This window comes from Coturnix japonica, chromosome 18 (genome assembly GCF_001577835.2).
Source record: "Coturnix japonica isolate 7356 chromosome 18, Coturnix japonica 2.1, whole genome shotgun sequence".
Taxonomy (NCBI): domain Eukaryota; kingdom Metazoa; phylum Chordata; class Aves; order Galliformes; family Phasianidae; genus Coturnix; species Coturnix japonica.
In genome coordinates this window covers 3,611,221-3,636,738 of record NC_029533.1, presented here as the reverse complement: position 1 = coordinate 3,636,738, position 25,518 = coordinate 3,611,221, and the positions used below count along the sequence as shown (strand labels likewise).

Sequence of the window (25,518 nt, the reverse complement as noted above, 5' to 3'; positions counted from 1 at the left end):
CCCCTTTGTGCTTTATGGAGTCATGATGTTGGAAAAGACCCTCAAGTCTCTATAGAATCGTAGGATCACTAAAGCTGGAGAAGATCCTCAAGGTCATCTGTGGGATCGTAGATCCCAATTGGAGTTGGAAAAAGACCTCAAGATCATCAACCAGCAGCACAGCCCCCAGCACGTTCTGTGCTCCCAGTGCCCCCATATCAGTCTTGCAGGGATGGCTTTCTACCCAGAAAGTGCATGGAGGAATTCAAATTCTCAAGGTGTAATTAATTAGCAGCCTTGGAAAGCTGCTCAGCTGTCAGGAGCAACGCAGCTGGGAGTGACTACAGGGTTTTTCATGGCTGAAGTCACCTGAAGCTTTGCTTGTTGTCCCATAAGCGCTATCTATAGGCACTCATGTGTCAAATCCATCTCCTGCAGTGCTTCAGGGTCAGCTTTGTATAGGCTCAGGTGTCCAACATCCTCTTTAGCTGAGGTGACCAGGATTTTTTTGGGAATGCCCCTTGTTTGTCTCTCTGGGATAGGAGGCACAAGCTTCAGAATCCACTGGATTTTGCTCAGTGCCTTTTCCAGCCCTTCCCTCTCCATACCCATGCAGGAAGGTAAGAGATGAATTTCCCAACGAGCACGAGCAGGCTGCCAGTCAGCTGTGGGAAAATCAATACCGCTGTTAATTGAATGCAACCCTCATAAATCATCAGCGGGCAGGAAATGAGAACTACTTATGGAAGCCTCCTGGAGAGCTGTTTGCTGGGCAGGGGAAATATTAGCACGTGGTGAGAGCGCTGGTGCCTGGCTGGAAAGAACCTATGGAGGGATGAAGGGGCTGATCTCAGCTGGACTATGCAGCTGGGGTCTCATAGGAGCCCAGGTCTGGGCTGTCCCCAGGTGGGAGGTGGCAGTGGAGTCCTGGGCAGGGATCTGCCCTGCTGCCCCTCTCATCCACTGGCCCCATGTAGTGGATAATGTGTAGGCTGTTATTTACTAATGGCTGATTAATCTTCAGACTTAATTACTGCCGAGGCTCAGTTAATTCCACGCACTTCAAGTATTTGTTCTTATAATTGTTACACAACTCCATATTCCCCTGGAAATTAGAAGTCTCACAGTATGACTCCAAGCTGATGCTGTTCCTGCATCCTGCCAACCCAGCTCCCCAAACTGCTGCCACTAAGGAGCTGCTTCAGATCAGATCAGGCGCTGCTGATCTGATCTGGTCCTCTCTCTTATCAGTCCAGGTCCTCTCTCTTATCAGTTCTGTGCTTGCATCTCCTCAGCACCTCCAGGTCTGCTGCAGCCACATCCTCAGCACACCTTTGCTTTCTGCTGTTTTTGGGCCTTTCCACCCTGAAGTTCTTGGGGGTGCCTTGTTGCTTTGCAGAAGGTGTAGTTTGATGCCTTAACACACTAAAGGCAAACAGCTTTGAGCTGTGCTTGGGTGGATGGCTAGCCCTCAGTGCCTGTAGAATTTGGGTGCATCCTCCATTGGTGCCCACAGCATGGATCTTTGATTACAGTGTAATCCAAGAGTTAGAGTGCTGACTTGGAGGCAGCTTCCATGGAGTAATGGTGAATCCTCCCATGCTCACTGAAGGTTCTTCCCAGCAGCTTGCAGGCATCAGACAGCCCAGGCACTGAGGCACATGTTGCTGATTTATTCCCCTGTCAAGTAAAGATTAACAGACATTGAAGTGACTGAGCTGTAACCCTTTGTGTTCCCAGGAACAGGAGTTACTGCTGCCTGTGCTTAGGGCTCTGTTCTGCTCTGGGAGTCATGGTACCCCATCCCTGGAGATGCCCAAGGCCAGATTGGATGGGGCTCTGAATGACCTGATCAGGTACCTGGTCTAGAGGTTATCAGCCCTGCTTGCAGCAGGAGGGTTGGAACTGGATGGTCTTTGAGGTCTCTTCTGACCCAAGCCATTCTGGGACTCTATGATTCTAAGAAAACAAGGCTTGGGTTTACAGCTGCAGCACTGCATCCTGCTTGGGAAGGATCTCCCAGCATCTTACAGCATTCTTAGAATACCTTAATCAATGATTTTGACTGCTTGTGTTGGAGCGGGTGCAAGTTGTAGGTCTGTGGTGCTGGAACTGGTCAATGTGTTGGAGTACATGCGATCTGCTCCCAGCTGGGCTGTGATTCTGGCTGTGTCTTGTTTTCTTGCCAAGAGATCTTATTTTTCGTGCAATTCATTGCTGAAATGGCAGAGGCTTCTTGAGGGCTGCAGCTCGCTCAGGGTCTGGCCCTTTAAATGCATTTTTGTGAGCACCATCAACTGCCGTAAATGGAAAATAAAATAAATTGAAATACTTCAGCGTGTAAAATGCCCCAGTATTTATTACTCAATCTGTCATTTGGACAGCTGGGGCTGGCCACACGTGTGGTTTCCTTTCTGCAGTTTGCTTGGACGTAGCTCAGCTTTGCTCCTGCAACATCCAATGTTCACTTCACATGAGTCCCTTTGGAGCTCTCCCATCCCAAAATGCATTCCCAGTTTGCTTGCCTCATATGAATCCACAAAGGGCAAAGGATTGCTGTTCTGTCTCATGTCTTTGGGCAACAAAACCTTTAAGTTTGCTCTGTTAGAGCAGTGATGCAGTGGCACAGATGCCCAGGGTTGGTGGAGTCATCATCCCTGGAGGTACCCAGGAACCATGGAGATGTGGCACTGAGGGGTGTGGGCAGTATTGGCAGTAAGTGGGCAATTGAACTGGATGATCTTAGAAGACCTTCCAACCTTAATGATCCCATGATTCTGTGATTGAAAAGAGGTGAATAGCAGCACAGGCACCGTCATGAGCAAGCAAAGCCCTTTGATGAAGTTCTGTCTATGAGTGCTGGGATGTGGATGTGTTACCTTCCAAACATCTGCTCTTCTCCATCCGCATTGCTCTCTCCAAAGTCAACAGCGATCGGAAGAAATATAAGATGAGCAAACAAACATACCTAGGGTTTGTATTATGAAGACAACACACAAATAGGAAGAGATTTGTCTTTTCTTAGTGCTGCTTTTTGTAAAGGGCAATAATAGCATGGTGCTTTGTAAAGGGATAACCAGGCTGAGTCTGAGGGCAAGAGGCAAAGTGAAAGGGAGCAAATTAACGTATGAAAAAGGAAAGGAAAACTCAACCTCTGGCTGTGTTATGTGGCAAATGATCCGCCTGTGGGGAAAGATACGTCTTAATAGCAGTTTTTGGAATGAGATGAATACTGTATACAGTGCGTTATAAGCCACAGCGTGATCTGAATCGTAATCAACGTGGGGAAGTATAAATCTGAAAATAATAAAGATGAAATCAATATTGATGGTTAGGAGTAAAAGTACTGTATTTGCTGTAGTAAATGGTTTTAAGTTCCCAGGGAAAAATTTGTTCCAGAAAACCTTTAGTAATTTACTATAGTTTCAATGCTGGCATAGTCCCTGTGTATTTTGGTGGCATTTATATTGTCGCTATAGGAACAGTCAAAAAGCAGCAAAGAGAAAGGACTCAATGCAGGGGGATGGCTGGGGACAAGCTCTGGGTTTCGCCATGCTGGTGCTTTGCCGTGGTGTTTCTGGATGGTGAACAATCTCTCCATCCTGCTTAGCTGCCATTTAGCAGAATGGGCCCCTTGCCTTGTCCTTCTCTAGTTACTGGGAGTAAGGCATCAGATTCTGATGAGCTCCAGGAAAACCTTCTTGCATTTGAGCTTTTGCTGTTAACTGTCTTGTTTCCTTGTCCTCTGCTCAGGAGACAAATCACTTTAATGGTAGTTGACATAACTTCTACTTAACCTCTTTGTTGTCTCATTAATGCATTCAATGAAATGCGCTGCTCAAGCTGCAGCCCTGTCACATTGGTGCAGCTTTCACCCCAAGCATGGAACCCCCTGCTCCAATGCTGGCCAAAGCTGGTTTGGGGAATGAAGGTGGTAAGCATGTAATGGGTGGGAGATGGAGCTTGGCTCCCCACTTTGGGTGCTTTCTCCAATTATTTCTGCCTTTTAACATATGAAAGATGCCAAGAACTGTGCTGGACATTTCAGCTCCAAAATAGCTGAAGGGAAGGAAATATTCCCTTTCTTAGTCCAGATCATTTTAGTTCTCATTTCCTCTTAGGTAAGACTTCTGCACTTTGTGGGAAGCTGAATGCGACATGGATGTCTTGTTCCAGAGAACTAGAAGTGCTGCTTGCATGCCGTGATCAAACACCCATTTAATATCAAAGGGCTCAGCCTTGAAGCCTTTGTGTTCAGGGAACAGCTGTAACGTACGGGAGCCAGGCAGGCTGACATAAATGCCAGGATAAATCTTGGGAACCAGCAGGATGCAGGCTGGCTGTGAGGATGAGCCCAGAGAAAGCCTTGAGTTTGGAGTGAAGGTTCTGGTCTCATGTGAATGCATTTACCAATGCTCAGCCCTGGGGGATCCCATGGTTGGAGATAGGATGGAGACCTTCAACCTTTACCAGAATCATTTATGTTGGAAGGGACAGTTAATGCTCATCTAGTCCAGCTCCCCTGCAATAACATGGACTTTTGGGATTCACCAAATTCTGGCTGTTTGCAAGCTGGTTTAGACCCTATCAGGGGTTGGAGTGACTTCTAGGTGGAGATAGAAATCTGTTCGCATCCTTTTGCACAGCTGTGAGTCCTGGGGAAACATGGGGAGCATCTATACCAAGCCAATGGCCCTGTCCTGTTTGAGCAGAAGGTTGGCCTTGTTGGTTCTAAATTCAGTAATTCTTGAGTTTGTTCCTATTCTGCCCATCCCAACCTTTTCTTGGTCCCTACAGACATATACAGAGGTCTGACTGATGCTTCCTGGTGGATAAAGACCTGCAGAAAAGAGGGATTTAGGAGCTTTCAGACTGAAGCTGTGCTCACAAGCCAAGCTTGTCACAGGTCATTTCTGTTCCTGTGTTTTGCCAGGGTCTCACAAGGATTCTTCCTGTTACAGCAGCTGGTAGGAGACCTGGGCTTTCTTCTCTGCAAAAGGTTGAAAGTTACTTGGGGGCAATGGTGTCCTCTGCATTTATTATTTCTTAAAAGCCTAAGATATGTGGTTCCCAGTGGAGGTATGCAGGTTGAGTATTGATGGTCATAAACCATGCCAGGTGGGAAAATGTGGGCTGCTTGCTGCTGGAGAATGGACCTTAAATCAACAGCCGGAGCAGTATCGGTTCATAAACCCAGGATTTTTTTAGCCTTGAGGACAGAGGTACTTTAAATCGCAGCCTTCGGGTTCAGTGATCTGCTGGAGAACAAGCATAAAACTTCAGAGGGAAGGACCTGATATCAGCACATATTTTTGTGCCAGAGGTATTCAAGGTAGCCCTTTTGGTTCTGCTCACTGCTTATGACATCTCCTTGTATTATAATGATCCCAGCAGCAGCAAGAAAAATCCATATCCATGACCCAGCCACTGCAGAAGGGGAAATTATTTGCTGTGATAACGGCGCTCATCAAGGCATCATTTGCAGTGGAAATGGCAAGTGGAGCACTGGGGGTAGAAGTCTATCTTTGTTGAGTGTGGCACCCCTGCTCATGGATTGAATTCTCTGCCCTTTTATACCAGGTTTTAATTGACATGGGGCATCTCTGCCCTGCTCTGTCACTCGTGCAGTGGAGGGTAATGGTGCTGATTACACAGCCAGGATTGATTGTGAGTGGTGGTTCAATAGCTGCCATACGCAGCCTTTAGAGCTGGTGATGTTGGGTCTTTGACCACACTGGGGTGGTGCCCATGAGCTCTATGGGGCCACGACAAGGAGCTCAGTGCCAGCTTGGACTCTACCGCTGATGTCCCTGTCATCTCCCCATGCCCCAAAGCTTTCACCCTTGGGTGTGGAAAGTCAATGGGATTGGACTTCAGGCCATCCATGCATCATCATTTGTGGTTCTCAGGGCTTTCTTTGCCTCTTGCTATTTCTGTCATCTTTTTGCTCAATTTTTGGTTCTTTCTCCTTTTATTTTTTTTAACTCCCCATGTCTTCCTGCGTGAGCTGCAAGGCCAAGAATCACAGCGGAGGATTTTCAAGCATAGCACGTCTGAAATAACGCAAACAGATTTCGCCAGCATATTTAGCAGTTCCCGATGTGAAATGCAGAGATGTATTGCTGTTTATGAGCACGCTGCAAAAAATAGCAGGAAAAAAAAAACCTGTTTTATGCCGTTTTAAAGTCAGAACTCTTTGAAGCTCTCTGCTGGACGAGGCGCTGCCGTGTTACAGCCCAGCTCTGCAAGCCTGGATTTTCAGGATGTTTTCAGGGTCTCTCTGCTTTCTTCCCAGGTTGCAGCCAGCGGCCGGTTTGATGGAGAGGATCCAAGCTATAGCTCAAAACGTCTCAGACATCGCAATAAAAGTAGACCAGATTCTCCGGAATAGCCTCATGAATGCAAAAAGTGAGTGTTGTCCTCAGGTGCCCAGCTCTTCCAACCCCATCCGCTCCTTGTGTTGGCACCCACTACCTGTGTTGTCTCTCTCTCTGCAGTGGGGGATGGCAGGAGGGACCAGTGCGAGGTGCCCAGGGACCCCAAGTACCCTGACTGCGCTGGGAAGGTGGAGGTGAGTTGGAGCTCACGGTGGCAGAACCAGCTCTGTGAGGCTGCCTCTCCCTGCCAGTACTTTCTGTGTTTAATGACAGAAGCACGATGAGGAGGAAGCGCTGTCATATCTTCTTTAAATATCTGGAGCACAGCTGGTGTCTGGGGAATAATCTCAGCGTGGCACAGGAGCACATCTTGTTATGGTGGCAAAGACCTCCGTTGCTGATGCATGTCCTGGCTGACACAGCGTGCTCCCCACACCTGCACACAGCCTGGCGTTTGGCCTGCAGTGTGATCCCTTTGTCAGAGAGCATATTTACATGGGCTAATTAAAAGCATTTCCCCTCTCCCCTCCCTTCCCAGCCTCCTGCTTCCAGCTCCAGGCTGATTCTACCTGAAAGGTTGCTGATGGGTATATTGAAGCAACGTTGGGTCACTGGATTTTCTTCACCCCCCAGGGCTGGGCATCCTTTCTGTCCACAACTGGAGTAAATTTGGAATGTAATTTAATTGTCCAAGGCTATAATTCGATCTCCTGTCTGGGTGATTGGTGCATTTTACATAGCGGGTGCAGCCAGCTGTCTCCGAGTAGATCTGTTGAATTAAATACAGGCTGGTTGGGGGGTGATGAATAGGGGCTGCAATCAGTGGCTGTTCTGCACCAGGAGCCGCCTCAGGGACAGCTTTGGATGTGGGAGCTGGGAGTGTGGATGAGCCTCATTTGTGTTCCTTTGCCCCTTTGCAGTGGATGAGGGCCAGGTGGACTTCTGACCCCTGCTATGCATTTTTTGGCGTGGATGGCACCGAGTGCTCCTTCCTCATCTACCTCAGTGAAGTTGAGTGGTTCTGCCCTCCCCTGCCCTGGAGGAACCAGACGGCTGCACCGTCCCCCCCACCGCCACCCCGTGCCCAGGTAGGGTCCATGGGATAACAATAGGGTTGGGGCTGTGACAGTGGTGTTCTCAAGGCAGTGGTGCCAGCAGATCCCCAGCACCCATCCTGATGCCACATGTGGGTGCTCTCCCACCTGGGATGTCAGAAGGGGCACCAGTTTGGAAAACATCCAAGTGAAAACCACCCCTCTCTTAATGGGTCCTTGGCAGTTTTCCTACAAGTGCTCAGATTGGGTGTTAGAAGTTTCTGCACCAGAGAGTGGTGGGCATGGAGCAGCTTCCCATGTCAGCAGGCATTGCCCTGAGCTGTTGGAGCTTTGGGAGCATTGGGCACAACTCTCAGACTTAGGGCTGGGTTTCAGGTAGTCATTGTGTTGGACTCAGTGCTCCTCATGGGTGCCTTCCAAAGTGGGATATCTCATGGTTATGTGATTCTGTGATGCCTGATAGCAATCAGCAGTGCTCCATTCCCGCAGGCAGCTTTCCGCAATGACCTGGCCCCATTGCTGGATCTGGTGGGTACAGGCAAGGAGTCCCTCAGCTTCATGAAGAAGAGGATCCGGCACCTGGCCCAGCAGTGGCTGAGGGCGACCCAGCGCCTTGAGCAGAAGTTGAAGGGACAGCAGGGAGACCAAAAACATGTAGGAACCTATTGCATGGTGGGGTTGTTGTGGGTATGAGGACATGGGGAAATGGGAGCAGCAGATCTGTGGGGTTGGGGCTGTGTTATCAGTGTGGTGGCCATGGCCGTGGCTCAGTAGCTGGGCAGGACTTTGGATCTGGGTCCTGGTTGTCAGGTGTCCATCCCTGGGTTGGCACTGGCAGTGAGCAGGGCATGGGGCAGCATGTCTCCTCCTTGCTGATGCTGGAGGCATCTTCCTGCTGCCCTCTGGGCCCCTTTCTACAGGGAGATGTGCTCTGCAACCATGAACAGACCCCAGTGTGCACAGAGATAATGGTCCATGTACGAAGATTGAGCCAGCCACTGAATATTGGATCTTTGTTAATTGGACATAGACCACTTGTCCTTACACCTGAGTGGTTTCCCTGAGTAATTTCAGCCTGCAGAAGTGGAAAGGGACCACCAGTCATTTTTGGCTGTCAGCAGCTTGTTGTCCCTCTCTTTACAGATCCTGATCCACATTGGCTTCCTGACGGAGGAGTCAGGGGACGTCTTCAGCCCACGGGTGCTGAAGGGGGGACCCCTGGGTGAGATGGTGCAGTGGGCCGACATCCTGGCTGCCCTTTTCCTGCTGGGACACAGCCTGAAGGTGACAGTCTCACTGAAGGAGCTGCAGAGGTTGGTGCTGTGGTTCCTTTCCAACCATAGGGTTCCATGAAACCAAGGCATGATACGGATTGCTAGGGGAAGACTTTGCCCTGTAGTCCTGGTACTAGATCCAAGCATTACAGGTGCATCACTGGCAGCACACAGCATCCCCTGTGTCCCCTCTGCCCACTGCTCCCCAGTGATGATCTCTGCAGGAACACATGGCCGTGTGACTCAGCTGTCCCATGGGTCAGTGCCATAGCTGGTGCTCAGCCCATATCTCCCCCCGGTGTTGTTTGAGCAGTGGCTGTGCTCTTTCCTTCCTTCCTCCCCTCCCACCCTTCCTGCTCGGTGGCTGAGTAAGGCTGCCAGAAATAACCCCTGTCCCTTGCAGGGGGGTGGCTGCAGGATGATCTGGGTGGGTATTGGTCATTGCTGGGACACGTCTGCAGCATGGCATGTGGAGATGCAGAGCAAGTGCAAGCAGATGGCTGCACCCAGCCATTCAAAGCACCTGTGTGGGCTCCAAGTGAGACCAATATTCAGCAGAAAAGGTAAAAAGGAGATGCTAACTGTGTAGGAGACACCTTGGCTCTGCTCCATACTGAGTTATGGGCTGGTGGTGCTGATGGCATCACAAAGCTCTCCTCAGCTGCCGTGAGGATGTGAGCTGGAGGGCAAGTGCCAGTGAAAAGGCTGGAGGGGGCTGGTTGTGAATGGAGAACAGCCTGAAGTTGCCTTGTGGGCCACCGAGATTTTGGGTGATGCTTAATCCAGCTCTGCTGCATAATGAGTTGTGCTGGAATGGGAGTGAAAAATATAAGCAACAATCCTGGAGAGAAAAAAAAAACACAATGAAAAAATCCAACCCAGCCCCTGCAGCATCCGGAATTAATGAACAGAATTAGCTCCCAACTAATTAACTAAAAACGTTATAATCCTGGTCCTTGTGCAGCTTCTCAGAGAGGAGCAGGAATGCGTCGTAGCCATCTCCGTGCTTTGCCTTGTTCTGGGTTGACATCCCTGTGCTGGAGGATGGATGAAGTTAATGGCTGGCAGGGTGTTCTTCATGTTGTGTGGTTCTCGTTTGTGTTTTTTGATGGAGAGCCTCACGACAGTCATTTAATGAGGAGGAGGAGCCCTTGCATTGCCCTGGGATGGAGCTCCTGGTCTTCTCTGGGTCTGGAGGAAGTCCTGTCCCTTTGGTGGATGCAAGGGTCCCTTTGTGGGGTGCTGAGCAGTGCTGGTGCATCCATCTCCTTACTGCTGACCTTCCAGAATCATTCCTGCTGTGGGGCAGCATGGCTTGAGTGTGGCTCAGAGCAGAGATAAGCCCTAACACTACGGGAGCAAGCAGGAGACTTAGCTGAACAAGCGTGGTTAATAACGAGCTGTGCTACCATTAATCTCTCACGCTTAGCCAAAGCCCGACGGGGGTTTTGCTGCCGCGGGTGTGCGGAGAGCTGGGGTTGCAATCAGCAGCTCAGCCTGCAGCCTGGGTTGGAGATGCTCTGCTCCAGAAACGTGAAATGTTGATTCTGCATTTTTGTGCATTTCTCTTTGGCAACTCCTGCTCGTTTTTTGCAGCTCTGAGTTGTAAATGCTCCTGCCCAGCATGGCCTTGCGTTGGTACCCATGAATTATTCAGCACAAAATAACCTCTCTCCTGGTTTGTCTCTTTGCATTTCTGAGCTGATTTTTATACACGTATTGATCATTGGCAAAGGATTGCTGAAAGGTTTGCATGCTCGTGCTTCAGCCAATAGTTACCTACAAGCAGCTGTTCATTATTAGTGTGTATATTGATTGCAATGCAGCAGTGCTCGGTGGCAGTGCTTGGGATAGGGCCTGTAGTGCTGGGGATCAGGCAGGCAGTACAAAGTCCCTGTGCAGGAAGGCAACAGTCAGAGGGTTGGGTCTGAAGGTGGATGTGCCGTCCCAGCCTGGTGCATTGCTCCCCTCCCAGATGGGCAGTGCCCCACTGTGCTGCATGTCCCCATCACATCCCTTAACCCCTCTGTTCCCATTGCACTCTCTGTCTCTCTATTCTGGTCGGGCAGATCACGTAGCTCAGCACTTCCCAAAGAGCTGAATTACAGACACACAACATCTCCTGCTTCAGCTTTTAGCCACTCATTCGAGACCTGTGAATGACACTGCTGTGACCTGCCAGAGCTGTTGAACAACTTGCAGGTGTTTGTCCTCTTCTGTGAGAATTTGTTAGCTGCCTCCTGATGTGAAGCAAGAGGCAACACGTGGGATTACCCAGTAATGGGCATGAGGAATTGCCAGGCACTTGTTAGCTGTGCTGGAACATGGCTGGGCTCTGGCTCCCAATGAGGAGAGCAGCAGCACTAGGCTGCACCACTGCACTGTGAGTCTATGGCTGCAAGAAGCTGAGCCTCTGCCTCCCCAGCCCCCTGCAGATGTGGCATGGAGGGCTCCTGCCCCATCCCATGGTGGTGGGATGGGATGAGATGATGGGCACTGGTTGCAGTCATCACATCAGCATTGCTGGCTGCATGTAGGGATTGCTGGGGAGGAGAATGGGAGCGACGAGGAGCATCGATCTCAGAGGCGCTGAAAGGTGCTTCTGAAATTGCCCCCTTGAAATTAACTGCACATAAGGCAGGACAGAAAGTCGAAGAATACGGGATTTGATGCCTCGCGGGGTCAGCGCTTTACGAAGTGTTCTCGGAGCTTAATTGCTCTGGTGTCAAGTCCTGGGCTCATAATATGGGCTTTGCCAAAGCATTTAATTCTAGGCATGTGCTTGTTCCGTGCTGCCAGCCCTGGGGTGCAGGTGAGGGGTTTCCCATGTGGGGTGCAGCATGGCACGAGGCTTTGCTCAGCCCCAGAATCACATCCCACAGCCGGAGTGCTGCTCCTATCTCGCTGCCTGCCATACACATAATTAGAGCTGCTATTTTCCTGTGCTTTCCACCGCCACTGAGGTGTACTCAGGCTGCAAAAAGGGCCATTCGAATGGAAACGCGGTGTCCAGCTGAAGGCATTTCTAATTATTTTCTGGCAGATAAAAGCCATCTTTCTCTCTTGCATCTGTTCAAATGAAAGCCAGCGCGGAGCCTGGGCTGCAGGGCGTCACCATCCCTCTCCAGCTGGCAGACACAGTGCTGGCATCATGCAGATAGCCAGCAGTGGCCCTGCTTGTGGGTACTATAGTTGTGCTGGGGCTCCCCAGCCCATTCAGTTCCTCATCTTTCCTGGGAACGTTCTTTATTCTTTGCTGAATTCCCAACCAGAAAGAACCTTTTTCATTGGCAGCAAGGAATAGGGATGAGGGTGAGGAGTGATGGGAGGGATCTCCACCACCTCTGAGGTCTTCATCCTGTAGGGGGAGGAAGGTGCATAAATTAGCACGAATTACTGAGCTGTTAAATTGCACTCCTTCGTGAAATATGTTTATTCTGTGGCCAAATGAGGACTCGCTGGCTGACTCTGGTGCCGCTGCAGAAAGTTCTGCTTTAATCATAGAAAGGTTACGATAACCTTAATAACCACTGTGGAATTTAGATGGGCTTTGCTGAATTTTGAACCATAGAGTCATTAAGGTTGGAAAGACAAAGAATGTCATCCAGTCCAACCCCACCGTGCCCATTGACCATGTCCCCCAGTGCCACATCTCCATGGTTCATCATCCCCCAGGGATGATGACACCCCCACTGCCCTGGGCAGCCTGTACCAATGCATCACCACTTTTCCAGAGAAAAAATTCTTCTTAATGCCCAACCTGAACATCCCCAGGCACAAGTTAAGGCCATTTCCTCCCATCCAGGGAAGGAAAGGTTGGGTTAATTTGAAAATAGGTCAATGGGATGCAAAGATAAGCCCGCAATCATCTGAATTCAGAGAGCCTGCCCCACGCTCAGGAAGGGAATACGTCCCCTTGGTTGATTCAAGTATTTACAAGGGGAAAATAGCAGGACAAGAAGCTGCTCTAGATTTATTCTCGAGTGGGCACAGCTGGTGGAGGCAGCTGGCAGAGAGGAGCTGGGCTTGCATCTGCCGGCACAGGGGGAAGCTGAGTGGGGGGAGCAGAGCTGAGCTGTGGGGATGGGATGTGGGCAGCACCGCAGGTGGGTCTCATTGGGGAAGGGGGTTCCTCCAGGTATGGTGTTGGGGTGAGGCGTTTCACTGAGAAAGAGGCATTTGCTCTCATCAGTTCTATTTGTGTAATTTCAAGCGTCGTTAATAGGACACGGTGAGGGGAAAAATCATGGAAATCTCGCTCCATCCATGAGTGAAATTGGGCTTAGGAGAAAATTAGTTGGCTTAACTGGTAAATGATGAAAGCTTGAATAAAGGATGTTTAAATAAGGAGGAAAGGGGGAAAAAAAATCCCACCACTCAGGAGCTGCAAACTGGATTTGCATGATTAGAATATTAAAATCAGCAGTTAAAAAGTGTTTAGGAAGGATAAGTAAACAGGGGAGAGAGAAGCTCTGCTTGAAAAACACTGGCTCGATGCTGGGAGCACAAGGGATGCTGCAAGCTGGGGAGAGCTGGCAGGTGGTGGGGCTGAGCACATTGCTGGTGCCTGAGGTAAAAACAGAGTGTATGTGAGCAAATGTGGACTTTATTATTGCGTCTCTATAACATCTTAGGCATCTTCAGTGGCTTAAAAACTCCCCTTCTCCCACTTGCTACCATTGAGAGCAGCCACCTCTATCCCCCAAAGGGCTGGGTCACCTCGCTGCCCTGTTTATCTCATTGAGGTAGCTCTCAGAGGTGAGAGCCTTTCTATTCCTGCCATCTTCTCAATCTGCTGTGTCATGTAAAATTGCCCATAAAAGTTCCAGAACTGCAGCTTGTTTCCCCCGTGGCTGACCCGGCTGCTCTACCCAGAGCTGGTGCTGATATTCCTTGTGACAGGAGCACTGAAGCAGTTGCAGACACAGCTCTTAGCCTTAAGTTGAAAATCTGTGCTCACCCTGACTTTGGTCAGTAGTGTAGTTCCATGGTGTGGTTCCATGATGACTTGTTCTGGAGACAAAGTCACTCCTGGAGGCTTGGGATCATTCTTGGTTTGCTGGTTCAAGGCTGAAATAGGGCTGGAGGAGGGATCTTCCCATTGCACCAACCACAGGTTCTTGTCCCCAATGTCTTTTATTCCTAAGAAATGAGGAAATACCTACAGAGATAGGTGGGTAGATCCTACCCACACAAAATAGGGCCAGCATCTTGGGGCTGATATAGAATGGCCTGGGTTGAAAAGGACCTCAATGCTCATCCAGTTCCAACCCCTCTGCTATGTGCAGGGTCACCAACCACCAGACCAGTCTGCCCAGAGCCACATCCAGCCTGGCCTTGAATGCCTGCAGGGATGGGGCATCCACAACATCTTGGGGGTGGCATCTGGGTTCTCTGTGCTGCTGTTGTGCAATAATTGAGGAGTTCACATCTAGAGGGAAAAAAAAGATGCAGGAATATTGAAAGTGAGGGATGGACCACTTGTATTTCTGAGCAAACTGCTGTGCTGCAATCACAAGTACAAGTAACAAGGATCCTTCAGAAACCTTCTGGAATTGGAAGGTGTCACTTTTTTTTCCCCTTTTCCTGAGAAGGAGGAAATGTGGTCCAGACAAGCAGATGGGCTGTCAGGCTGACATCAGTAGTACACTTAATGGAACAGCTTTGGGGAGAGAGATCCATCAGTTCACAGAGGTAATTGAAAAGGGAAGGAGGCATGCTGCTGGTTTACCAGCCGTGCACCATGCCAGATTAATCACGCTGCCTGTTGGGGCAAGGTAGCTGATGATCTTGATAAAGAGATTGTGGTCAATCCAGTTTATCTGGATTTTCATAATGCACTTTATCCGCTGCAGAAGAGAAAAGGGGCTGAGAAGGGTTATTTGAAGGAGCTGACTGAGAATCCCAGGCAAAGGCAATGAATGAGGCCCACAGTCTGACTGTCCTGGCTTTATTAGGTTATGTCATTAATGGGATGAAATCAGACTCATCACAGAAACACAGAATGGCTTGGGTTGGAAGGGACCTCTAAGATCACCCAACCCTCATGCCATGGATAGGGCTGCCAACCACTAGATCAGGCACCAGCTCAGGCTGTCCCTGTGTCCCAAAGGCATGAAGACAACACAGAGGCCACGGGGCTGCCTAATAACCCCTTTGAGGCACCAGTCAGGGATGTGAACATGTGTTCTTCAGAGCTGATTGATGTCTTCTGCTTTCCTCCAGCAACTTAGGGGTACCTCCAGGCCGGGGAAACTGCCCCTTGACGAACCCTTTGCCTTTTGACCTGATCTACACTGACTACCACGGCCTCCAGCAGATGAAGCAGCACATGGGGCTCTCCTTTAAGAAATATAGGTGAGAACACTTCTTTCTCATGCTCTCCTTTTCCTTAATTAGCAACCAAAGGCAGACCCTGATGACCTCAAATGACAACGGGTTAGCAGAGGTTGCCACCCTACAGTGGCAATGGAAGCCTTTCATGCCTGCAAGAGGCAGAGCCCCGGCGCCGGCTCCTTCAACACCATGACAAATGTCAGCATCCCCTGGTATATCAGCAGCCAGGAAAATATGCGATTTAATTTAGTGCTGATAGTCCTGCTATTTATTATGTTTTCTCCCATCTCTTCCACTATCCTGCGCAATTTTATTAGAGAGAAAAATGACAGGCAATGTTATTGCTTTTATTATAAATGCATTTGCTCTCGCATTCAGCTTGTTGTTGTTGTTGTTTTTTTTCCCCCTCTCTGGTTTGATGTTCCCCTTTTCTCCTTGCTCTCATGTTGGTAATGCCTGCCTCAGCAGTCCTAGGATATTGGGAAAAGCATTAGCGAGTCTTCAGGAGATGCGTTGTTGTGGAAACCACTGGGAGGATGAAAGCCCTGCAATGGGAAACTGCTCATTTAGGGCACGGGGATGTGATGGGGTTCTGTCTCCTCTCCCAGGTGCCGCGTTCGTGTCATTGATACCTTCGGGACGGAGCCAGCCTATAACCATGAGGAATACGCCACGCTGCGCGGCTTCCGCACCAACTGGGGCTACTGGAACCTGCAACCCTCCCAGTTCATGACCATGTTCCGTAAGCACTGCCATAGGGTTGCAGCAGGGTTGTCAATATGGGGCTCAGGCACTTTGCTGGCATTTCACATCGCTTCTCCTCCAAGCTGTGGAGCCGCGGTGCCAGCTGTGTCCATCTGTTCTTGGTGTCTGCAGCGCACACCCCGGACAATTCCTTCATGGGCTTCGTGTCGGAGGAGCTCAACCAGACTGAGAGGCAGCGCATCAAGTCCAACAAAGTGGGCAGCATGGCGGTGGTGTACGGCAAGGAGGCCAGCATCTGGAAGGTGTGTGGCTGCGGGTGTTGGAGCTCCCAGCATGTCCCGGTCCCATACATAGAGGGCTTCTCCCATTCTCATTCATACATTGCCATTCTAGGCCGTAAAAGGAAACAGCTAACTCTTTCTTTTCTTTTTTTTTTTTTCCCTTGGTGCTCCATGGTGATGCTCCAGCTGCAGGTATGGTGCTGCATCCATCCTCTTAAAGCCTTGGGTTTGCCTCCTGGGGCCTCAGCACCCCCAGGGGACAGGGTCTGCCCTCCCTGCCTGTGCTCTGCTTGCTAGATGTCTGGGTTTTGTGGCTGAGTGCAGAAATGCAGTGCTCAGAGAGGCTGTAAGGCATTGTGTGGAGCTCTCCCATGTTTCTCATTTATACCTCATCCTTTCCTCCCAGTCTGCTCTTTAAGGGCCGGAATAAACTGAAATTACAGCATCCAAAGCACAACCCCTTTGTGTTTTTTTCCAAGCAAAATAATAAAAGAAGAAAAGAGCAATAGAGAAATTGTTAAAATGGAAGGCTGCTTTGGAGAGCAAAAGCCTCCAAAGAAGAAAAATGATAACCCCCTTGATTTTCCATGTAATAAAACAGGCAGAAGGATTAAACCTGAATAAGAGCATCCTAGGGACTTGTTAAGTGAGATGTGGGACTGTTAACGAGCCCTGACTTTGCAAACCCCCTGCACCCAATGTGCTGCAATCCAGCAGTCTGTAGCCCTAATGCTGCATCAGGGTGCTGCTTCCTTCTGCAGGGCAAGGAGAAATTCCTGGCCATCCTCAATAAGTACATGGAGATCCATGGCACAGTGTACTACGAGACTCAGCGGCCGCCGGAGGTGCCGGCCTTCGTCAAGAACCATGGGCTGCTTCCACAGCATGAGTTCCAGCAGCTGCTGAGGAAGGCAAAGGTGGGCTGCTCCCCTCCCTATGGGGGCATGGGAGGGTGCAGGGTGGGTGTGATGCTGGTAGCTATGGGTGGGCATTGCAGCTTTCATGGCTGTGAGCACCCCACTGGGCTGTCAGTTACAGAGCACCCCTGTGATTTGAAGTAGGTTCTGAGCATGTTTAAGTTATGGGATATTGAGCTGCATGGAGCTGCTGTAGTGGCTCGCTGCACAGAGCAGCAGCACAGGGGATGCTGTTGGGTCATTTTCTATAGGGCTGAGGGATGCTAGTGGGTGATTTGGGTCACTGGGAGCTTTTCTTATAGGGCTGGTGGGTGATCTGGAGCCTCTCCTATGGGGCTGAGGACTGCTGGGTCTGCAGCTCTACATCACCAACCTGGGTTTGCTCCCCACAGCTCTTCATCGGCTTTGGGTTCCCCTACGAGGGTCCGGCCCCACTGGAAGCCATCGCCAACGGCTGTGTGTTCCTGCAGGCGCGCTTCAACCCTCCCCACAGCTCCCTCAACCATGAGTTCTTCCGTGGGAAGCCCACCTCCAGAGAGGCAAGTGCTCAGTGGTGGGAAAAAGCACCTGACTGAGATCTTCGGAGAGATCCAAATCCCAAAATGTGAATGTATCATCCCAACATGCATCTGTTGGATGGAAGGGGCTGTGGGTTGTAGAGGAGAGTGATGCAGGGGGATGCTCATAGACCCCACCCTCAGAATCCATTGCCCGTTTCCTTCCCACTGTGCTGATCCATTCACATCCCTCCCAGAATAAGGGCTGGTGTCCTGCTGGCAGCCTGATCCCCCTCAGCCCATTGTATTTTTGTAAAATGAGGAGGATATGGGGAGTATGACATCCCTCCCAGGCTTGCCCATTGCTGGGAATTCAATCTAAGTGAAGCAGGAACTCTTTAAAAGTTAAAGGGTTGAGAAAATTGCTTCTTTTATTATTAATGAAGTGGATAATGCGGCACAGTGCTCACTCCCTCAGCTCGGCTGGGCTGTGTCACACTGTCCCCAATGGCTCCCAGTGTTCTGGAGTGCCCTGGGGTGTTCATGTGGAGGATGGGAGGAGGTGGTCACTGCTACAAATGAGAATGGAAAGCAAGCAAGAAGCACACATGGCTCTTCTTCTAGCAGGCTCTCCTGCTATGCAATGCCTTCCAAGACAGCTCAGCATCCTCTCTCCTCCTGCCCCTACCCAGGCCCCCAGGGCTCTAGCTGCCTTTTAGCAGAGTGAGGCTGGAAAAGCAGCATTTGGTGCTACCAACAACTGCAAACCAACAGCTCCTGTGCTGTGCTATAGGTGTCCTCCCAGCACCCGTACGCCGAGGACTTCATCGGGAAGCCACACGTGTGGACTGTCGACTACAATAACTCCGAGGAGTTTGAAGCTGCTATCAAAACAATTCTGAGGACCCAGGTGAGAAGGGCTCCCCAAAATGAGCCTGTGTGCCAAGGTGAGAACAGCTCTCATCTGCTCTTTGTTGCCCTTGGGATGAGCTGTACCCTCACTGTGACAGCGTTTTGGGGTGGGTGCATCACCATGCAGCTGTGAGGTGAGGTCAGTGTGGATGAGGTCATGTCGGCGCCTCGCCACGATCTCTGCTGTTAAAAAAGGAAAGGTAAGAAATAAAAAGGGGGTTGTGAGGAAGTTGTGCTGCAGGCTGATCAGCTCCATCTCCAGATTTCTCCCCGTTCCCACGTCAGCTGCTCATAGAAATGCAGTTGTGGTGCAGTCACAACACATCCTTCCTCCCTTCCTTAATTAACATCTCCTACGTCGCTGAGAGGAAGGAGGGGAGGAGAGTGTGGATGAGGCAGCAGCACAGAGAATGTGGCACCAGCCTGGGGGTGCTCGGCTGTGGGGTTTTCTGGGCATTTTGCTTTGTGGTGTGGCACCTATGCTGGAAATATGGCTTCATGGTCTATTGAATGATGTCTCCATGGAGCAGGGAAGTCCCACAGACCCCTTGTTTTGGACGATCCCCATTGCCTTGTTGCTGCTGGCCATGCCCCTTTAGGGGCTGTCAGGGTGTGCAAGCCTAAATTCACCCCAAATGAATACAACCCAGAGCAGTGTGCTGTAACAGCTCTGCAGGGAGAAGTTCCCATACACCGAGAGGCACAATAAGATAAGCCCACCAATCCCCTCTGCTCTTTGCTCTTTTAAATGTGATCTGTATATTTACCATCTGCAAGCAGAGCAGGGAACGAGCAGAGCAAGAGTCAGCAACGGCCTGTTTGTCTGTTTTTAACATATCTGTGTTAGAGATGCTGTCAATGCAATTAAGACTAACAGTTGACCAACCTCCCAGCTTTAAAAGCCCCACTATTAGCTTTGGGAATCCCTCGGTATCTTGTCTTTAAACTACTGCTGGTTACAGCAGGAAATGAGAACAGCTGATGGGTGGTGAGAACGGGCAGCTCAGTGCTCAGCCAGGTGGGAGGAACTGCTTTCTGCCTCCTTCTTTCCTATAGCAAAACAGGGCGTTGTGTTTTCAGACTGTTTGGCAAATCTCTCCTTCAGAATAATCACCATCCATTTATTTCTTTCGCTCCAAACGTTGCATTTCACCATTACTGAAATGAAATAAGGTGTTTTTGTTTCCCATCTGTGTGTCTTTGTTTGGAAATGACCTGCTAGGGAAACTTGTATCTGAAATGATGCATTTCCCTTTGCCTCACCAAACCAAACAGATTGTCTGACCTGAAACAAAGCATTTTTCTCCTTGCTGGGAAATATTGGGAATTAAAAACTGACCTGAAACTGGTTTTACTCTTTTCCTTTCTATTCTTCCTCTTTGATTTCCCCTTCCTTTTGCCCTTTTCATTTTCCTCTCCCCTCCCCTTTTCCCTTCCTCCCCCCCTTTTTCTTTCTTTTTCCTTTTTCTCTTTTCCTTTTTCCCATTTCCTCTCCCCTCCCCCCTTTTCCTCTCCCTTTGTCCCCTTTTCCTTTCCCCCCTTCATTAAGAAGTCACTAACCACACACCTTTGGCTTTGCACCTTCAAGGCAAATCTCAGCTGAGCACTTTCAGGAGGGTGAGATGCCACCCCCTGCTGTTGTACCAGCAATGAATTGCAGCTCGCTGCCATAGCCTGGGCTGAGAGGGGCAGAGAGGTTTCGAGGCACAAGGATTTCTCAGCCTTCAGCTCTTTCCATTTGTCCCAGCACAAGCCATTTAACAGACCCAATATTCTGGTGTAGCGAAGGGAGAAGGCATCATTATATTAAAGTCAAACATACAGGAATATAATGGAAAATTATACATTTCAGCCTATGCTTGAAAGAGTGGCGTATTAAACATCGCAGCGAAAATAGCTGGTTTGAGTGCTCCCAGCCTGCTGCCGGGGGGCAGCTGACAATTGCATTATTTTGCTGCTCATTACTTAGGGATTATGTTTTTCTTCCTTTTCCTTTGCAACAAGGGAAGCAGTTCTGGGATACCCAATGGGGTCTGTAAAAGAAACAAACCCAAAGCACCTTTGTGCTTTGCATTGCATCCCCACCGATGCATGCAAGGGAGGGTTGCAAAATCCCTTTTCAAGAACAAGGGCAGAGCATCACCCCGTGCAAAGCCCCCCCAGCACTGCTGTTGTGAGTGCAGGGGTGTGAGGCTGAGTGCTGCAACCCCAAACCTGCAAGACCTGGCTCTGGTTAACTGAGCAGCATCAATGCCTGTCATGGTGTCAGCACCAATTACACGGCACACCTGTAATGAGACAGAGCAGCTGCGATTTCCAGCCTTGCTGAGATCTCAGGTGGGATATTTATGGTGGAGAGATGCTTAGAGGGATCTTGTTGGCAGGCTGAGCCTTTGGAGCTTGGCTCTGACAGGTACTTCAAAGGAGACAGCTATTTTGGAGGTGCAGAAAATAGAAGCAGCAGTGTTTTCCGGATGAACTATCTGGGGTATTTTTTTTACTTATCATCCATCCTTTGTATGAAGCTCTGCAGAAATGCAGAGGGGAAGGAGGGCTCTAGGACCTGCCCAGCTCGTCCTACATGAGATAGAGGAGATGTGGGGATGGTGATGTTGGGGACGCTGGGGAGTTTGGTGATGCTACGTGGGTTGGGGATGCTTTGAAGGAGCTGATTTCAACACCAGGACACAAGGGCAGCTCTCAGGAGGGAGGTGTGATGTGGAAGAACGGGTGAGGACCAGCAGTGTTTCATAACCCATGCTATAAATACACTGGTTGTTGAAGTGCTGCTGGCTCTGCATAAATAGCAGGTAGGAACGTGGGGCTGCAGGGGACACATTTGCTCCATGGTCCCACAGCCCTGTGTTGGTCACCAGCACCTTCAGGGGGATGGACAAATGCGTCCAGAAATGGCTTACTTGGGAAACTGGGGTGTGGAGCAAGGTGACTTCATTTGAACATATTAAGGTGAGTTGAACCCCATTTAATCCTTCACCCTTTTTCTCTTAAACCTGTTGTTGCTTGCAGAGCTCTTGTAGTCCTCAATTTCTTCCAAAGAGGAATGAATAATACAGCACTGAGTACCCCACAGGGGGTCCGATCCCTGCAGTTGCCCTCCCGTTGTTCTTGCTATTTTTAGGGAAGGGAGATGAACTAATTCAGGAGCAGAATGACTTCGCTCCACGTCTCTCTGCCTGATGGTGGATGAAGGGCAGGAGCATCACCCACTTGGCCAGTGATGGCAAATGCACTGATAATAGTTAATGCATCCCATCCCCAGCTTTGTGTTTTGGCAGCACAGGTGCTGAGGAGTAGTGATGCAATGAGAAACATGCCATGAGCTTTAGTGCCTCAAGGTGCTGCTGCCAGGGCTGGAGCATGGCAGGGCTGTGCCTGCTTCTTGCTGCAGTGCTGTGCTCTTCTCCTGCACAGGTGGACCCTTACCTGCCTTACGAGTACACCTGCGAGGGGATGCTGGAGCGGATCCACGCCTACATTCAGCACCAGGTTGGGCACCATCCCTGTTATGCTGTGGGATGAATGGGAGGAATGCTGGGGAGGTGTCCCTGCCAGGGATGCTGAGCCCCACCCCTACACATCACCCTTCCCCTTCAAGCACTGACCTATTCCCTTTCCTTTCCAGGATTTCTGCACCATGCCGTCCCCGCCACCGCCTGCCAAGGCCCAGAGCCCTGCTATGCAAAGCCCTCCGAGCCCCCTGGCCCTGTCTCCCAACGCCACCCACCTGGTGTGGTCCCCCAACGCCCACCGGGACCCCCAGGCCTGGCCGCCAGCGGACTCACTGCAGGTGTGGCTGTCAGAGGGGCGGCATTCCTGCACCGAGACATGCCGCCTGCATGGGCTGGTGTGCGAGCCCACCTTCTTCAGGTTCCTCAACAAGAAGGAGGTGTTCCTGCAGTGAGTGTGTCCTCAGCGGGGCGGTGATACCTCAGGGGGGGCTGCAGGAGTGGGGTCCCCAATCCCCAGCGCTGGGTGTCCCCAGCAACCTGTCTTCATGTCCTTTGTCCCTAAAGCCCCCTGCACCCATGGCATCCCTGTGCTTGCTCCAGCAGCTCTGTGCTTCCACAAGCAGTGACGGCATTGGCATTTGCTGCCGTCCCGCTCCCAACCCCGCTTCTCTCCACCTCCCGCCCGCTCCCTCCCTTTCTGTCTTTTTTTTTTACATCTTTCTCTCTGAAAACTGCATTTTGAACACACAGCGGTGAAGTTTTAATAGAGTATAAATCTGCCACCAGGCTCCTGGCTGCTCTGTGGGCAATTAAGATGCCAACATTACCATTTTCGTCACGCTGGCCAGGCAGGCGATTGGAGCCCTGGTGACAGCTTTATAGGATGAATTAGGGCTGGAGCTTGTGTTTTCTGTGTGCTCCCCCCACCCCCTTCCCCGGAGCCAGGGCAGCTGTGGATGGGCTGATGGGGCCATGGAGGCACAGAGCAGCAGGGGCAGCTCCTTCTTCTCCTGGGGTTTTTGTGGTGTGTGTCCCCATTTTGCTGATCCTGGAGACACTGGGACTTTCATTGAGGTTGGGTGCGCTTCCAGAAATGGCATCTGCTTGTGGAAGTGCAAGCAGAGTAGGCAGACCTCTCGGTCTGGGTAGGATATAATGTTTTTAGTGGAGTTGTCCGTGGCCCACTCAAGGTTTGGGTGGTTTTTGGGTTAATTTGCGTGGGATTTGGGGCTGGGCATGCAGTCAAAGGGTTCACAGAGCTCATGGATCCTACACCCATAAAAGGTGGGCTTGTCACTGGGAATGCTCCTGGAAGGACAGGTTGAGCATCAGAAACCCTTTAGTGAAGCACCTGGCAGCCTCTCCACCCTGGAACTGCAGCCTCCCCACCTTTCTCTTCCTTCCCAGGCTCAGCATCACCTGCGACAGCACCGAGTACGAGATGAACCATCTCTACCCAGCAGTGGCAGAGAACGTTCACGAGTGCTACCTCCAGAAGGAGCCGCTGCTCTTCAGCTGTGCGGGGCACAACACCAAGTACCGGCGTCTCTGCCCCTGCCGCGACTACCGCGAGGGCCAGGTGGCTTTGTGCAGGGACTGCTTGTGACTCCAGCCCCGCGGTGGTGATGCGCCATGTGCCGACGGAGGCTTTATCTCAAAGCTCGTGCAATAGCTGGGCAGGCAGGATGGGATGCGTGCTGAGCCAGGGGTGCTGGGCTGCAAACGGCCGCAGCCTGATGGGCAGTTCCATTTTCCTCTTGAGGAAGCCTGTCCGCATCCAAACCCACCTGGACCGCGTTGGCGCTGGGATGGGGGTGGCGGTGAGAGGGAGCTGGAGGGCATCACCCTTCCCCTCTTCCATCCGTGGGATGAGCCACCAGCAGACTGCAGTTTCAGGGTTTTCATTCACTTTGAAGCATCCCAGGTTGTTTTATTTATTTATTTTCTACCCCCTTTCCCTTCCAACCCCCCCCTCCTTCAGAATGAGTGGTGAATTAAAGGGGAAAAAAAAAGAACACCCAGCCCTTCTTGTGAGGAGTTATTGGGTTGTGCTGGGGGATCCTTCCTTGGCCGGGGAGGGCAAAACCTGAGGATAGTGGCTGCAACGGGTGCATGCAGAAGGGGTTCGGCCTGCAGCACGAGGCTGGGGCTGAGCAGTGCTGTGTGGGGCTCCAGAAGGATGCTGGGCTCAGGTAACCACTGTGTCGATGGTGGCATGGTGCTGCTCCTAGTTTGAGGCAGGCGGAGGTGGTGCAGCAGCTGGCATGTTACTGGCACAGAGTGAAGGTGGGGGCAGCTTTAAGGCAGAGCAGCTGCAACAGCAGCATTGTGCCTGCATCCCCAGCACTGCAGCCCCTGCCTTCCTGAGCAGCTGCGAGAGAAGGTGAGTTCCAGGCCAAGAGCTCCATGCAGCATCTTCACTTCTTTAGCTTCTCTTTAAGCTCATCGTCTTCTTTTAGAGAAGTGTTTGCTGCTGCTTGTGTTTCCTCTCCTGGCATGCAATCCTGCTGGCTTAGTGGGACCTGTGGTGAGAAGGCTGGTTGGGTTTGGGGATTCTCATGGAGTGGTGCTGCAGGGTCAGTGCTCAGTTTTTAGTGGGTAAAAACACAGCTGTGAGCTGCACACTGGGCACTTGTACCATGCACAGAATAACCCCTTATCTCAACCTGATGGTGCCACCTGGGAGCACTGTGCCCACCTGGCTCTGAGTGGCAGAGCAGGGGCTCAGCAGGATGAGTTCAGCCCCATTTTGGCACCATGCTGCTCTTGCTGTCTCCCAGCCCAGAGCCAGCGCTGTTATCTTGGAGCCATTTGTCACCTTCAGTGCAACGTCGTGCAGGCAGCCTCCAAGCAGCCGGTGATGCCGACAAGGGAAAGGATTGATTAAGTAATTTGTGTGTCTTGCAGCAGGCGTGTGTGTAAATAAAAGCTGTGGAAGCCTCTCTGTGCAGAGATGAACACCAATCCTTCGTGCCTTTCCCTGGCACCTTTCATCTGGTGGTGCACTGGCACCAGGGAGGTTGCCATCCCTCGAGGCGTTCCAGGACCTGAGAGATGGGGTCAGTGGGCACAGTGGGGAAGGGCTGGGGTTGGATTAGATGATGCTATTGGTTTTTCCAACCTTAAAGATTTAATGATTCTGATTTTATCTTGGTGTTAAAGCAGCATCTTGCCCACACTACTGCAGAACTGGGGCAGCACAGGCCAGGGGACATGGCAAGGAGCACAATCCCAATCATTCAGCCCCCAGTGCCACAAGGACCGAACAAGACCTGCTTTAACCCAAGAGCAGGATCCCACAGCTGGCTTCAGACAGCTCTTAAGGCAGCAACCACAGTGTATCAGCCCTCACTGCGGGTTCTGCTGGGATGCTTTAACCCAGCCATCACCTCTCAGCAGCCAGGTGCCATCAGCCCCAATTACCGCTGTCAGGGCTGTTCTCTCTAAGCTGAAACAAGAGCTGGCTCACTCACTTTGGCTGCTGTCACTGTAAATAGTGACGTGTTGGGGAGCTGGTGGGATCCAGGGGTCTCCATTTGGATGATGGTCATGGCAGTGCTCTGAGCAGCCTGGGCAGCACTCCTTCCCATTAGGGTGGGAGACCTGGGCATGACGCTAGCATTAATTTCATGTTTTATCATATAGGAGCATGGAAGAGATGCAAAGGGAAGCCAAAGTGCTGCCACGTGAAAGAGATTCTAATTACCGCAGCTAA

At 50.8% G+C, this 25,518-nt stretch overlaps 1 protein-coding gene across 3 annotated transcripts in view; it reads left to right on the top strand.

Annotated features, from left to right (window-relative positions):
* The window catches only part of MGAT5B (alpha-1,6-mannosylglycoprotein 6-beta-N-acetylglucosaminyltransferase B), a 38,624-nt gene extending 13,863 nt beyond the window's left edge, over positions 1–24,761 (top strand). For 2 of the 3 annotated variants that reach the window (XM_032448269.1, XM_015879799.2), the window contains exons 4-17: positions 6,275–6,387; positions 6,477–6,550; positions 7,277–7,444; positions 7,901–8,065; positions 8,555–8,724; positions 14,911–15,042; positions 15,630–15,763; positions 15,898–16,028; positions 16,763–16,924; positions 17,317–17,463; positions 18,215–18,331; positions 21,766–21,840; positions 21,977–22,251; positions 23,211–24,761. In XM_032448269.1, the coding sequence (XP_032304160.1) occupies positions 6,275–6,387; positions 6,477–6,550; positions 7,277–7,444; positions 7,901–8,065; positions 8,555–8,724; positions 14,911–15,042; positions 15,630–15,763; positions 15,898–16,028; positions 16,763–16,924; positions 17,317–17,463; positions 18,215–18,331; positions 21,766–21,840; positions 21,977–22,251; positions 23,211–23,409 (2,062 nt within the window). In that variant the 3' untranslated portion in view covers positions 23,410–24,761. The remainder of the gene's footprint in view (positions 1–6,274; positions 6,388–6,476; positions 6,551–7,276; positions 7,445–7,900; positions 8,066–8,554; positions 8,725–14,910; positions 15,043–15,629; positions 15,764–15,897; positions 16,029–16,762; positions 16,925–17,316; positions 17,464–18,214; positions 18,332–21,765; positions 21,841–21,976; positions 22,252–23,210) is intronic. The other variant, XM_015879800.2, reaches the window with a different exon arrangement.
* The last annotated feature ends 757 nt before the right edge of the window (positions 24,762–25,518 follow it).